Genomic DNA, 16,624 nt, shown 5'->3' with positions numbered 1-16,624 from the left:
AAAATGAAAAATAGGGCAAAAATATATTTTATATCTGCATTGTATAGTCTTAACTGAGGGATTCTTGGCTTAATTTCACTAAGTGTATATGTAGTTTATCATATGTATGATCTGATTTAACCTTTTTGTTTATCAGAAGTAATTCTTAGTCTGAACCATTTAGCACTCTACAAAAGAACTCAGAATTTACTTTTGTGACTAAAGTTCTGAGAATATTGCTTATTCATCATTTATTCATCAGGAACTCTGTCCTGAGATTACTAGAAGAGAAGTGAATGATCTTTGCTGTATCATCATTACAGTAATTAGTGTAATATTCTAAAATAGACTTATTTTTTACTTAAGTTTATTTTGGGATGGAAAATGAATAGAAAATCAGTATTTGGCACAAATAAAAGGTAATTGTAAAAATAAGTTAAAATAGAAGTGTTATTTGCCAGAAAACTCTGAAACTGAGGCATCTTTTGTTGTTAAAGAGAGATCAGCAAGCTTTTAGAGATTTTAAAGTTAATAATAAGCTGACGCATGTAAAAGTTTGAAGGAGAACTGAAAAAAACTTTCTCATTAATGCGTTGTGTATCTACAGTTATCCTTAGTTACTTTATGTTAGGAAACCTTTTCATAAGTGATAGCAGTTGAAACTTATTAAAGAAGCTCTAGGGCTAAGTTTTTTAGTTAAGACACCTAGTTCTGTTATTAAGACTCTGACAGTAATCAGGTAAAAGACTTCGGAGGCTTATTCAATAATCTCTAATTTCCCAAGCATTCAGGTCCCTTAATGTTTGGTGATGGCCTTAGACAATGCAGTACAAATATTTTTTTAAAGATTTTATTTATTTATTTGACAGAGACCACAAGCAGGGGAGCAGCAGGCAGAGGGAGAGGGAGAAGTAGGCTCCCACTGAGCAGGGAGCCCAATGCAGGCTTGATCCCTGGGATCAAGACCTGAGCTGAAGGCAGACACCTAACTGACTGAGCCACTCAGGTGCCCCCAAATATTCTTTTAAAATAGACCTCTATGTGAGGTATTGATACTATTATTAGCCTCAGAGAAGAGAAGTTAAGCATTTTGGCTAACATAATATTATTAATTAATGGTAGAACCAAATTTGAAACATTAAGATTTTTTGGCTTTCTTGCTATCTGCCCCTGTGAAATAAAAGGTATAAAGGCAAGCTAAAGAGGAAAGGAAAAGGCCTTGGGAATTTCTGGGAGTGAAAGAGTGTGAGTCTCAGCTTGAAGGAGAAAACTGGGAGGAAGTTTTAGACAGATGAAGAATTAATTTTACGTAGGCAAAAAATCATAACAGCCTACTGTTAAAAGGTAGCAGAGGTAAGGGAAACCAAGCTATTCTTGTTTTATTCTTAATTTAAAAGGTAGTGCTTCTGATATTTAGCAATTTGCTGTAAATTTTTGGTAGATACTCATCATATTATGAATGTTTCTGTCCATTCCTCTTTACTAAACTTTTTTTTAAAAATCATAAGTGAATTTTGAATTTGATTAGATGCTTTTCTGTGTCTATTGAGATAATCACTTGATTTTTCTTTTTTAAAAAGGGTTATGTAGTAAATTAAAGGTACATATTTCCTATCGCTAAATCTCCCATGTGTTTCTGGGATGAACTCCGCTTGTTTATGATACATTAATATCATCTTTATTTTTAGAATATCCATTTGTAACTACTAATTTAATTTTTCTTAATAGTATTAAGGTGAATTCTTTTAATTTCTTCATGAATCAGTTTTAATAAGTTTTTCTGAGAATGTATTATTTTGTATAATCCTTTTTTTTTTTTAAGATTTTATTCATTTAAAGAATGAGCACAAGCAGGGGGAAGGACACATGGAGAGAGAGCATTTCAAACAGACTCTGCACTGAGCATGGAGCCCAACTCAGGGCTGGATCTCAGAACCCTGAGATCATGACCTGAGCTGAAATCAAGAGTCAGACGCTTAACTGACTGAGCCACCCAGGCACCCCTTGTATAATACTTAAATGTATTAGCTTAAATCTGCTCATAATATACAAGTCCTATATGAATAGATGTTTTAGTTGTTGGGGAACCTTTCTGCTTTTGGTTTGTTTGTTTGATCTTTTTTCTTTCATTCATTTGAATATCTGTTAAGGACCTAACATATGCTGTGCCCTGTGCATTAACTATTCTTGAAGTTTTTAGAATTGATTTTCTCTTTCTACTGCTCACCTAGAGTAATCCAGGCCTCATAGGACAGCCTCAGCATGAACACTCAGAATTCAAACTTCCTGATTTTATTTTTATATATATAAAAATAAGTGATACATGTAAAGGACAGTGGTTATAGGACTATTGTATATATTCTGCAGTATATAATGGAATATGTTCTGCACATGTATGTAAAAATAGTATAAATATAATGGTTATGGAACTGTGATATATGAATGTAAAGATTTGTATAAATTTGTTATCAGTTTAACATGGCTGATTTGTTTGGCTGAAGTTAAAAGATTATTATTCCTGCTTGAAAAATTGCTGGGTGCAACTTATTTAATGAAGAACATTGACTATCATTGTGCCCTGAATATTTATCTTTCATCACAGTTTTTAACTTAGCTACTTGGCGGGGCACCAAGCTAGCTCACTCATAGTGTATGTGACTCTTGATCTCAGGGTTATGAGTTCAAGCCTCATGTTGGGAATAGAGCTTACTTTAAAAAAAATAAAAATAAATACTTTCTAACTTAGCTACTTTGTGTACTTAGTATTATCCTAACCACTAAGGAACAAAATCAGTGAATTTCAGAAGTCTACTTTATTAGTAAATTCTATCAGAGGAACATTTTATAAGAAACCATAGAGCTGAAATTGTATTCATCTTTACCAAAAATACAATTTAACTGTAGTTAAAGGCAATATTGAGTATTGTTGCAGTACTTGGCTCTTCAAGTATATTCAACTGATGATAGTATACCTTTGTGTGCAGTAGGTATAGATCATGTTTAATTGAAGAGGTTTTTTGTAATTTAAATCATTAAAGAAGTTATTCTTCCCTTCCAACGCAGGGCTCAAACTCACAACCCCAAGATCAAAAGTCATGTGCTCTCCCAACTGAGCCAGCCAGGCACCCTGGCTCAAGCTAGTGTATCTTAAGGGTATTCTTGTTAGGAGGCAGCACTACTGGTGTCTATCAATGAGGCAGGGTAAGAAAGACTGATTTTCTTCTATTTCTAGAGGTCTCTGTCCATTTTTCCTATTCTGATCCATGTTTGATTGGGATGTTGTAAGATTATCTTTCATAAAGAGTGGAGTGAGATTGAGGGCAAGATCTTTTGTGAACTTCCTGTAGAATCTTCTCCTTTGTGATCCTTCTGTAGAATTTTGGCAACTCTTAATGTAGATTATGATCTAAGTTTGAACTAAGCAGTTGATAGCTGGAAGCCCGTGAACCATATTATGAAATGGTATGAAAAAAATCCATGTCTACGTGTATTTCTTTGTGTGTAGGCTCCGTAACTCTCCTTCAATACCTGGTTATGAGTTCTACTTGAAAGGTTAAGAATCATTGTGTTGAGTGTGGGGTAAAAGGAAGGCTGGAGAGAGAAAGGAGGAGGGAAGAAAAGAAATCTGTTACTAGTGTGACAGTATATGAGGCCTTAATCCATTTATAGAGTGATACTATGGAACAACAGCAAATGGGTGACTGTTTAGGCACTCGTAGGGATAGTCATGCAGTAGTTGGTTTACAACTTTAGTAAGTTTCTTCCAAAGGCAGAGATTCTGATTTAGAGAATATCATTCTATTCATGGAAATGTGTCAGCAAAATACTTTAAAAAATATAGTATTTGGCAAGAATTTTACTAAATGTTAATAAAAATTGTTTGGAAGTTATTAAGCTTTTCAGGAACACAGAATTTTGGTTACCCAATTATAGTTACATAAATTACACAGAAGAGGTCTATTAGAAACTACAAAATAAATATTCAAAAAATTACATAAAAGGTAAAGTTGTTCATTCATTTTTTATTTTGGATAACCTGGCAAATTGAGATTGGAATCTGTTGTGAATGTGAACAATAATATATATTCAATTCCACGTAAGAATTTTTAAACTGTTATACTGCCATTGCCTCTTCTGTATTTATTGACCTTTTGTTTAATAATTTGGGGTTGCTTTTAGGCCACCAACAAAATGGAAATGAAAGAGATTGCTAAACACAAGACACTATGGAAAATGAACTCAACCAGTGACCCTTTATTAGTCGCTGGTGTAGAAGTCAATCCTCTGAAAAAATTCACTATTCCCAAGATCAGGAGGACAGCTGGGAAAGGTAATATTTACTGTCTCCATGGAAGATGGGTTTATTTCATAACTATGACTGCATTTCTCTGATTCTTAGCTTACGTTTGTCTTCTGTCTTGACTATATAAAATTAGGTTAAGTCATGCCTTTAATTCCTTAAACACACATTTATCCACACAAAAGTACATGGAACAGACATGTCTCCTAACATGTCTCCATGTCTCCACTTAAAAATTCTGGATATCATACATAAAACAAATAGTAGAAGACTTTGAAAGGTTTAGAGAAGAAAACGGACCAGCTAAGGACCCTGGGAATCAAGGAATGTCATTGCAGTAAGTTCTCTGGATTTTATTTTTTTGTTTCCTCCATGTCTTAGATTGGATGCCAACAGTCCAGGAATGCCAGCTGGAACAGACACAGAAAACCCCAAGAAAAGTCTGTTCTCCCTTGCAAAGGATTGGGAAAGGCACATCCTAGAAAAATAGAAACCTGGTTGAGAATAAATACCTTACTCCTACAAAAAACTAGGGGTAAAAATATAACCTGTACACCTTTGTTAGCAAAGACTTAAGTGGAGGACTTAGACTTCCACTTACGCCTTTCCACTTACTTCCCCTTGGCAGTAACAAGTTCCCCTCCCTGCCATCCCCTGCCCCTGCAGTCTCCATGGTTTTCTACCCCTGCCCTGTGGTGATGAGCCACCCCTTTTCACTTGGAGTAGAGCCAATGAAGACCAAGTAAGGAGCCTGGACTTCTGTCACACCTGCCAGTTACAAGGCACCCATCCCTCTCCCACTTTGTCAGTGGAGGCTGAGTCAGGAGCAGTGACTTCTCCCCCTTCCTCGTGGTAACAAAACATCCCCCCACAGTGTCACTGGAGAGACCCTGTGGAGAGCCAGGACTTCAGTCCCACCTGGTAGTAAAGAATTCGTAAGCCCCTCCCTTTCCCTACTGGCAGATTCCCCTGTTGGCTCAGTTTCAGTAGAAGCTTGCTAAAACCCAAGATTAAATATGATCCAGCGTCTCTTAACATCCAAAATGACCAAGATATAATTTTTTTGAAATCATTCATTTACCACCAACCAGGAAAATCTCAACTTAAATGAGAATCCACAAATGCCAACACTCTGATGAAACAGAAGTTGGAATTATCTGACAAGGCTTTTAAAGCAGCCATTATAATGATGTTTCATAAGCAATTATGAACACTCCTGAAACAAAAGAAAAATAGAAAATCTCAGCAAAGAAATGGAAAATGTAATAAAGAACCAAGTAGAAATTTTAGAACCGAGAAATACAATAATTGAAATAACTCAGTGGAAGGGTTCCAGAGATGAATTGAGAAGACTTTGGGAAGAGTCAGTGAATTTGAAGATAATAGCAATGGAAATTACTCAGCCTGAACAACACAGAAGAAAAATTGGCAGAGCTTCAGGGACATGTGGAACAATAATAAGAGATTTGACATCTTTGTCCTCAGTGTCCCCAAAGTAAAATAGTGTGGAAAAGTATTTGAAGTAATATTGGCTAAAAATTTCCCAAATTTGGCAAAGGGTATAAACGTATATAGTCAAAAGGCTGAATAAGCTTTAATAAATAAGATAAACGCAAAAAAGTCCATGCTACAGCACATCATAATCCAACTTCTGTAAACTAAGGACAGAAAAATCTTGAAAGAAACTAGAGCAACCATATATCTATAGGGGAAATTTTTTTTTTAAGATTTACTGTTTTTGGAGGGCACATGGAGGAAGGGGCAGAAGGAGAGGGAGAAAATCCTCAAGCAGACTTCTCACTGAATGCAGAGCCAATGCAGGGCTCAATCCCAGAACCCCAAGATCGTGACCTGAGCTGAACACCAGGAGTCAGCCGCCCAACCAGCTGAGCCACCCAGACTCCCCTGGGGGGAAAAAATGTTTTTAAAGTAAGCTCTACACCCAACAGGGGCTTGAGCTCATGACCCCAAGATCAAGAGTCACATGCTCTACCAATTAAGCCAGCCAGCTGCCCCTATAGGGGAAAAATTTTTTGAGTGACTGAAGATTTCTCATTAGAAGCCATGGAGTCCAAAGGAAATGGCACATTTTACAAGTGTAGAAAGAAAAGAACTGTCAACGCAGAGTTCTGTCCCTGGCAGAAATATCCTTCAGGAGTAAAAGTGAAGTAAACATTGTCAGATGAAGTAAACTAAAAATTTTACATCAGCAGATCCACCTGAAAGAATGGCTAAACAAAGTTTCCTAAACAAAAAACGACAAAAGAAAGAAGCTAGGAACATTAGGAATAAAGAAAGAACAATAGGAAGAGTCAAAATACAGGGAAATTTAGTGGACCATTCTTCTCTTGAGTTCTCTCTTTTCTTTTTTTTTTTCTTTTTAATTTTTTTTTAAAAATTTCACTTATTTATTTGAGAGAGAAAGAGAGCCCAAGCAGGAGGAGCTGCAGAGGGAGAGGGAGAAGCAGGCTCAATCCTAGGACCCCAGGATCATGACCTGAGCCAAAGGCAGATGTCTAAGCAACTCAGCTAGCTAGGCACCTCCTCTTGAGTTTTCTAATTGTATTTGACAGTTGGAGAAAAATTGTAGCATTCTTTGATGTGATTCTCAGCGAATATGAGGGAAATAATTATAAAGTGAGATATTACCTTTGGAGGGAACTAGGTGAATGGGTATAGGCTCTTTCTGTTTTATGTATTACAACTACATGTGAATCTACAATTAACCTCAGAATTAAAAGTTTTTATAGAAATAGATCAAGATGAATTTTTTAAATGTTCAAGTAACCCATAGGTAGGAAAATGAAATAGAGAATTGAACAATGAAGGGAAAAATAAACAGATAAATGGCAGGCTTAAGCCCTAACATATCAATTATATTAAGTGTTAATGATCTAAATATACCAATTAAAAAACAGAAGTTGACAGACTATAATTAAAAAACATGACTCAAGTATATACTGTTGATAAATTCACTTCAAATATAGTGATACACACTTTTTGAAAATAAACATAAGCAGAAAGATAGGCCATGCAAACAATCAAAATAAAGTGAGAGTAGCTTTATTTATATCTGATAAAGTAGACTTCTGAGGAAAGAAAACTACCAGGAACAAAGAGAGATATTGCATAATGATGAAAGGGTCAGACTACCAAGAAGACATAGCAAACCTTAATGTGTATGCACCAAACAACAGAGCTTCAATATGCATGAAGCAAAATTGTTAGAACTGAAAGAAGAAATGGACAAATACAGAATTACAGTTGGAGACTTTAGCACACCTCTCTCAACAATTGATAGAACTAAAACTAAAGACCCCAATAAAAAGGAGACTTTCAGACCAACATTCTTGATGACATGGATGCAAAAACTCTCCGCAAGATACTAGCTAATTGAATCCAACAGTACATTAAAAGGATTATTCACCATGATCAAGTGGGATTTATTCCTGGACTGCAGAGGGGGTTCGATATCCACAAATCAGTTAACGTGATACACCAAATTTAAAAAAGGATAAGAACCATATGATCCTCTCAATAGATGCAGAAAAAGCATTTGATAAAATACAGCATCCTCTCTTGGTAAAAACTGTCAAGAAAGTTGGGATAGAAGGAACATACCTCAACATCATAAAGGACATATGTGTCAGACCCACAGCTAATATCATCCTCAATAGAGAAAAAAATCTGAGAGCTTTTCCACTAGGGTCGGGAACATGACAGGGTTGTTTACTCTCACCACTGTTGTTCAACATAGTACTGGAAGTTCTAGCATCAGCAGTCATCGAGATAAAAAGCTTCTGCAGAGCAAAGGAAACAATCAACAAAACTAAAAGGTAACCTTTGGAATGGAAGAAGATATTTGTAAACAACATACCTGATAAAGGGTTAGTATCCAAAGTCTATAGCAATCTTATCAAACTCAACACCCAAAAAAACAAATAATCCAGTTAAGAAATGGGCAGAAGACCTGAACAGACATTTTTCCAAAGAAGACATCCAGATGGCTAATAGACACATGAAAAGATGCTCAACATCACTCATCAGGGAAATACCAATCAAAACCACAATGAGATACCACCTTACACCTGTCAGAATAGCTAAAATGAACACCTCAGGAAACAACAGATGTTGGCAAGGATGTAGAGAAACCCTCTTACACTGTTTTTGGGAATGTAAACTGGTATAGCCACTCTGGGAAACAGTATGGCAGTTCCTCAAAAAGTTAAAAATAGAACTACTCTATGACCCAGCACTTGCACTATTAGGTATTCATCCAAAGGATACCAAAATGCTGATTCGAAGGGGCACATGCATTCCAATATTTATAGCAGCATTATCAACAAGAGCCAAATTATGGAAAGAGCCCAAATGTCCATAGACTGATGAATGGATAAAGAAGATGTGATGTACACGCGCGCGCACACACACACACACACACGATGGAATATTACTCAGCAATCAAAAAGAATGAAATCTTGCCATTTGCCACGATGTGGATGGAACTAGACAGAGTGCATTATGCTAAGCAAAATAAGTCAGAGAAAGTCAAATATTATATGATTTCACTTATATGTGGTATTTAATAAATAAGAAATATGAACATAGGGGAAGGAAAGGAAAAATAAAATAAGATATAAACAGGGAGGCAAACCATAAGAGACTCTTGACTACAGAGAATAAACTGAGGGTTGAGGGTGGGAAGGCCGGTGGGGGAATGGGCTAAATGGGTGATGGACATTAAGGAGGGCACTTGTTGGGATGAGCATTGGGTGTTTTAAGTAAGTGATGAATCACCAAATTCTACTCCTGAAACCAGTACTACAGTATATGTTAACTAACTTGAATTTAAATTAAAAAAGAAAAAACAATTGATAGAACTATTAAGACAGAAAATCAGCAGTTGCGGTGCCTGGGTGGCTCAGTTGATTGAGTGTCCAATTCTTGATCTCAGCTCAGGTCTTTATCCCAGCGTCGTGAGTTTAAGCCTGATGAGTTTAAGCCCCACGTTAAGACAGAAAATCGGCAAAAATATGGAACAACTTAAGCTGTCAAGCAACAGAATCTAATTGACATTCGTACATGACTTCACCCAACAACAGCAGAATAGACATTCTTTTCAAGTGCTGATTTGACACCCATCAAGATAGGCATATGTTGGGCCACGAAACACATTTCAACATATTTCAAAGAATTAGAGTCATAGTGTGTTCTTGGACCATGCGCAAAGTAGAAATTAATAGAAAGCAATATGTAAGTCTCCAAATACATGGAAAATAAACAACACCTTTCTAAATACTCATGAGATTTCAAGGGGAATAAAAATATACATCAAATAAAAATGAAAATGTGACCTGTCAAATTTGAGGGACACAGCTAAAGCGTAGCTAACAAATTTATAGCACTAAATCCTTAAATTGGAAAATAGGAAGGATTTCATATCACCCAGTAATATCACCACTGGGTATTTACCCAAAGAATACAAAAACACTAATTCAAAAGATCTGTGCACCTCTATGTTTATTGCAGTATTATTCACAATGGCCAAATTATGGAAGCAGCTCAAGTGTCCATTGGTAGATGAATGCATAAAGAAGATGTGGTATACACGCACATGTGCACACACAATGGAATATTAGTCATACATAAAAAAGAATGAAATCTTGCCATTTGCAACAACATGGATGGATCTAGAAAGTATAATGTTAGGCAAAATAAGTCAGAGAAAGACACATGATTTCACTCATATGCTGCATTTAAGAAAATGAACAAAAAAAGAGACAAACCAAAACCAGACTCTTCACTATGCAAAACAAGCTTATGATTACCAGAGGTAGGTGGGTAGGGGGATGGGTGAAACAGGTGAAGGGGATTAAGAGCACACTTACCATGATGAACACTAAGTAATGTATAGAATTGTTAAATCACTGTATTGTACACCTGAAACTAATAGAACACTGTATGTAAACTATACTGGAATCAAATTTTAAAAATAAGAAGGATTTCATAACTGTAATCTCAGTTTCCACCTTAAGAAAATAGAAAAAGAATATAAAGCCCAAAACAAGCAGAAGAAGGAAAATCAATGAAACAAAAAATTGCTGGTTGATTGAAAAGATCAAAAAATTCACAAACCTTTAGCAAGACTGACAAGATACAAATGCCGCAAATTACCACTATCAGGAATGAAATGGAATATCATTTCTGACCCATGCCATTGAAAGGTTAAAAAAGGAATACTATGAACTATAAACTTGACAACTTAGATGAAATGGACCAGTTTGTCAAAAAGTACAAAGTAGCAAAACTTACACAATACTAAATAAATTATTCAAATACCCTTATTTATAACTATTACAGAAATTGAATTCATAATTGAAAACACTGTTGGAAAGAAATCTCTAGGCCCAGATGGTTTTATTGGAGATTTCTTGTTTAGAAAGAGTTCATACAAATTCTATAGAACCTCTTCCAGAACATAGAGAATAATTTTATGAGGCCACTATTACCCTGGTATTAAAACCAGACAAATGTAATACAAAAAAAAGAACAATACATACCAATATCCATCATGAATATTGATGTAGAAATCTTATACAAAATATAAGCAAATGGAATTCAGTAGTACTGAATATAAAATGAATTTTACACTACTTCCAAAAGAGTTTTATTTCAGGGATGCAAGCCTGGTTTTGTATTTGAAAGTGAATCTATATTTGAAGGATAAAGAACAATTACATGATCATATTAACTAATGCAAAATAAGTATTCAACTAAATCAGCACTCGACTAAATTCAACACTCAGGATAGAGAGACCCAGCCAACTAAGAACAGGGGAATTTCCTCAACTTCATAAAGAATATATAAAAAATACCTGTAGTTAATATCACTTAATGATGAACAACTGAAGCTTTCTCTGTAAGAGAAGACAGCAAGAACATTCTCTCTTACCATTCTTATCAACATAATACTAGAAATTGTAGCCAGTGCAAAAAAGTGAATGAATTTAACTTAAAAACAGAGATTGGAAAAGGAGAAATAAAACTTTATTTGAAGATCACGTGATGGTCTACATAGGAAATCCCAAGGAATCTACGAAAAAAGAAAAAAAAATTTTTTTTTTAAAGATTTTATTTATTTATGTAACAGAGAGACAGCCAGCGAGAGAGGGAACACAGCAGGGGGAGTGGGAGAGGAAGAAGCAGGCTCCCAACGGAGGAGCCCGATGTGGGACTCGATCCTGGAACGACAGGATCACGCCCTGAGCTGAAGGCAGACACTTTTAACGACTGCGCTACCCAGGCGCCCCAGAAAAAAAATTTTCTGATAAATTCAGCAAGTCACTGGGTGCAAGATCAAAATGGAAAAATCATAGAAGCAACCTAAGTGTCTATGGATGGATAGATGGATGGATAAAGAAGATGTGGTGTGTGTATGTACACACACACACACACACACACACGCACACTAGAATATTACTCAGCCACAAAAAAGAACAAAATCTTGCCATTTGTGACAATATGGATGGACCTAGAGAGTATCATACTATGTAAAACAAGTCAGAAAAACACAAATACCATATGATTTCACTTAATATGGATTCTAAAAAAATAAAGCAAGTGAACAAACCAACAAAAAAAACAGGTAGACTCATAAATACAGAGAAGAAACTAGGGGTGCCAGAGGAGAGGGAGGTACAAACTTCCATTCATAAAGTAAATAATTCATGGGCATGAAAAGTACAGCCTAGGGGATAGTCATTAATATTGTAGTAACTTTGTATGGTGATGGGTGGTAACTACACTTACTGTGGTGAGCATTTCATAATGTATATCATTATTGAATCACTATGTTGTATATCCGAAACTAATATATTGTATGTCAACTATGTTTCAATTAAAAAAGAAAAAATAGAAAAATCAATTGAATTTCTATATATTAGCAAAGAATACATGAAAATCAAAATATTAAACATGATGGTATTTATAATAGCTCAAAACATGAAGCACATATGTATAAATCTAACAAAACATGTAGTGTTTTTATGCTTTAAACTGCAAATGCTAGGCCACCTGTGTAGCTCACTTGGTTAAACATCAGACTCTCAAGGGGCGCCTGGGTGGATCACTCGGTTAAGTGTCTGCCTTCAGCTCAGGTCGTGATCCCAGGGTCCTGAGATGGAGCCCTGCATCTGACTCCCTGCTCCACAGGGAAATTGCTTCTCTCTCTCCCTCTGCCCCTCTCCCTGCCACCCCCCCCCAGCCACCCCCCCCCCCAGCTCACTCTCTCATTTGCACACTCTGTCTCTAATAAATAAATCTTTTTTAAAAAAAAAAAGCATTGGACTCTAGATTCCTGCTCAGGTCATGATCTCAGGGTCCTGAGATTAGGTGCCACATTGGGCTGCATGCTGAGCATAGAGCCTGCTTGCAATTCTCTCTCTCCCTCTCCCTCTGCTCCTCCCCCACCCTGCTTGCATGAGCACTCTAAATAAAAAAACAAACAAACCGTAAATGCTGATGAACGAAATCAAAGAGAATCTGTTATTAGGGAGGTGTACTTACAGATTAGAAGACTCAACATGATGAAGATACCAGTTTTCCACAAATTTATCTTCAGATTTATTGCGATTTTTCTCAAAATCCTGGCAAGTCTTTTTCTAAGTAAGCAAATTTATTCTCAAATTTATATGAGAAGGCAAAGAAACTAGAATAGCTTAAACAATTTTGAAATAAAAAAGACAGTGTTTGTAATTACTCTGCTCAGTACTGAGGCTTATTATGTAGCTACAGTAATCAAGATAGTGTAGCATTGGCAGAGGGATAGATCAATGGAACAGAATAGAGATTCCAGAAATAGACCCACATTAAAATGCTCATTTGATTTTCTTTCCATTAATTTTTGCAAAGGTATATTCAGTCGAGGAAAGGTATCTCTTTATCAGATATTGCTGGAGCAATTGGACAACATCCATAGGCAAGAAAAGGAACCTCCCCCTACTTCACACAAAAATAATGCAAAATAAATCCTGGGTGGGGTCCCTGTCTGGCTCAGTTGGTAGAGCATGCAACTCTTGATCTTGGAGTTGTGAGTTCAAGCCCCATGTTGGGTGTAAAAATTACTAAAACAAATAAATAAACTTTAAAAAAGAAAACTGGTAAATTGGCTTCATCACAATTAAAAACTTATTTTCTGAAAGACTGTTAGGTAAGTGAAAAGAAAACTTAGAGTGGAAGAAAATGGGGGTTTTGGGTTTTGAGGGGGTATAGTTTACACACAATGTTACATTATTTTCAAGCATACAACATAGTGATTCAGTGTGTGCTCACCACTAGTGTAGCTCCTGTTACCATACAACACTATTACAAAACCATTGACTACGTTCCCTACTGTGTACCTTTTCTTCCCATGACTTATTCATTCCATAACTAGAAGCCTGTATCTCCCATTCCCCTTTACCCATTTTGCCCATCCTCCCACCCCACTTCCTTCAGGCAGCCATCAGTTTTTCTATGTACGGGTCTGATTCTGCTTTTTTATTCATTTGTTTTTCATTTTCCACGTATAGGTGGAATCATACGGTGTTTGTCTTTCTCTCTCACATCTTCTTCATCCATTCATCTATTGCTGGATACTTGGGCTGCTTCCATATCTTGGCTACTGTAAATAATGCTGCAGTAAAGATAGGGGTTCCTGTATCTTTTCACGTTTGTGTTTTCATTTTCTTTGGGTAAAAACTCAGTAGTGGAATTATTGAATCATATGGTATTTCTATTTTTAATTTTTGAAGAACTCCATTTCCGCCAATAGTGCATGAGGGCTCCTTTTTTCTACATCCTTGCCAACACTTGTAAATCATGTATATGAAAAGAACTCATATCCAGAACATATAAAGTGCTTTCAAAACTCATTAGTAAGCAAAAATGGGGGTGGTGAGACAATCCAAATAGTAAGGAAAAAGACATGAACAGGCATTTCACCAAAGAGGATGTACAGGTGGCAAACGAGCACATAAAAAGATGTTCAGCATCATAGCCATTAAGGAAATGGAAACCTCAATGAGACATCACTACACATTTGTTAAAACAGCTAAAATTAAAAGAATAACAATGTCAAATGTTAGCAAAGATATGGAGAAACCAAATTAGTCATATAACCAGTGGAAACTAGATAGCTCAGCCACTCTTTGAAAAACAGTTTGATAGTTTCTTTAAAAACTAAGCATGCGACTGCTGTATGACCCAGCAATTGCACTTTGGGGCATTTATCCCAGAGAAATGAAAACGTACATCCACACAAAAACCTATACACAGATGTTCATAGCAGCTTTATTTGTAAGAGCCAAAAATTGGCAACCACCTAGGTTTATAACTAGTGAATGGTCAAACTATGGTACATCCATACCATAGAGTAGTTAACTCAGCAATAAAAAGAAACCACGTATTGAAATAACAACTTAGTCGGATCGCAAAGGGATTATCCTGAATGAAAAAAGCCGATGTCCACAGGTCACAACCACAAAATTCTACTTACAAAACATTCTTGAAATGACGAAAGTATAGAGATGGGGAATAGATTAGTAGTTTTCAAGACTTAGAGGCAGAGAAGGGGAATACAGTTAGCAATATGATACTATTTCTAAAACAGCTTAAGGGAGATCTTTGTGGGATGGAACACTTGTGTATCTTGATTATAGTGCTTGCCATGAATCTATATATATGACAAAATTGCACAGAATATACACACACAAGTGCATGTAAAACTGGTAAAATCTTAATTTCTGTGGATTTTATCAATGTCATTTTCTGGTTTTGATATTACCGTTATGTATGTCATTACGTAGATGTGCAAAGATGTAATTTTAAAGTCAAATAACCACTTCCCTTTTCTTTTTCTTTAGTTTACTTGTCACCTTGTTGCACCAATACTAGAGAGTATAGTTTCATACATGATACTCTTAACCAGTGCCAGCTTGATGTAGGCTGTGATCTACAGTCATTGTGGCAGTTTGGGGATACAAAACTGGTTCGCAATGAGAATCTGGAAAAAAATTTTACTTCTAAGAGGTAAGTTACTCTGATCTAAAGAAGGTTGAGATTTTGGGTTCTTTTGTTTTTTACTATGAAGTCATATGAACTAGTAATTTCTACCATTTGAGATTTGGTAAGTATTACTAGGAAAAAAATAGATTGTTTATTCATTATTTTGTTGGCTTCTCATAGCCTTGTGTAATAGTGAAGAGCTAAGATTAATAAGGTTTACAGGTTTTAATGTAAGCTTTAATGTAGCCAGGTTTCAGACACTTGCAATTTTTTAATCTTGATAAATTTTTTCAGAAGCATACATCAGCACATTTATTAAGTACCCATTTTGTAGATCCCTTATGCCTCCTCCATAATATAAAACAACAGTTAAAGTATTCAGGAAAATAACTTTTTTTCCTTGATTCACCTATTCAGATACTTAGTTGATGTTTTAATTTGGCAAGACTGTGTCTGGCTATTTCCAGATATTCCACTAGAGCCACTACTTTTTTTCTTTTAAAAATTTTTTATTTAAATATAGGTAACACAGAGTGTTAAATTAGTTTCATTTTAATTTTTTTAAAGTACTGCTTGTACTTTTTGGGAAGGCATAATCCATTTTTTGTTTTCATAAGAAAGAAGAAAAGCATATGCAGAGTTCTCATTGTAAACATTTTGTATTTATAGATCTACATCTTATGTGAACACAATTTACCTTTTTCTTTTTCTGATTTTTCCTCCTTCACTAATTGGCATTTAACTTAAAACCTAACTATAGCTTGATCAAGGACCCACACTTAGAACTCATTTTGGAATGTTTTGGTTTCTTTTTTTGTTTTAGAATTAATTCCTTTTTATTTTTACTTTTTATTTTAATTAATTAATTAATTAATTTATTTATTTATTTTTGCCATCCTTACAACTCCAATTCCTCTTGACTTAAACATACTTACCCCTGATGTCACTTTGAGAGAATTGGTAGGAATGACAGATTCAGTTGATAGCATATTCCGTCATCTAGAAAACAACAGTTTTGAGCAAAAGCGGAATGGACTGGATATATCCTGCCACTTCCAGATTGAAATAAGAGTTTGATCAAAAATTAATTCCTGGTACTGTTCTTTGATTTCAATTCTTTTAGGCATTTCAAAATTTTGTCCTTTTTCATAATGCCCCCCTGCCCAACATTTAATTTACAACCTGTTGATGTTAGAGAAATTAGAACAACTACCCAACAATACGCAACATGTTAGAACATTGCAAATAACCAACAGGTGTAGGATTTATTGATTTCTTGGTTATTCGCCCAGTTAGACAAAC

The 16,624-nt window shown here is 35.5% G+C and overlaps 1 protein-coding gene across 1 annotated transcript in view; it reads left to right on the top strand.

Annotated features, from left to right (window-relative positions):
• The window catches only part of TEX15 (testis expressed 15, meiosis and synapsis associated), a 78,631-nt gene that overhangs the window by 22,869 nt on the left and 39,138 nt on the right, over positions 1–16,624 (top strand). Inside the window, exons 3-4 of the mRNA XM_048226300.2 lie at positions 4,159–4,309; positions 15,181–15,346. Coding sequence (XP_048082257.1) covers positions 4,171–4,309; positions 15,181–15,346 — 305 coding nt within the window. The 5' untranslated portion in view covers positions 4,159–4,170. The remainder of the gene's footprint in view (positions 1–4,158; positions 4,310–15,180; positions 15,347–16,624) is intronic.

The sequence above is a fragment of the Ursus arctos genome, unplaced genomic scaffold (genome assembly GCF_023065955.2).
Source record: "Ursus arctos isolate Adak ecotype North America unplaced genomic scaffold, UrsArc2.0 scaffold_27, whole genome shotgun sequence".
In the NCBI taxonomy this organism is placed as follows: Eukaryota; Metazoa; Chordata; class Mammalia; order Carnivora; family Ursidae; genus Ursus; species Ursus arctos.
Note: the sequence above shows the minus strand (reverse complement) of the source record. Positions and strands in the feature narration are given on the sequence as shown.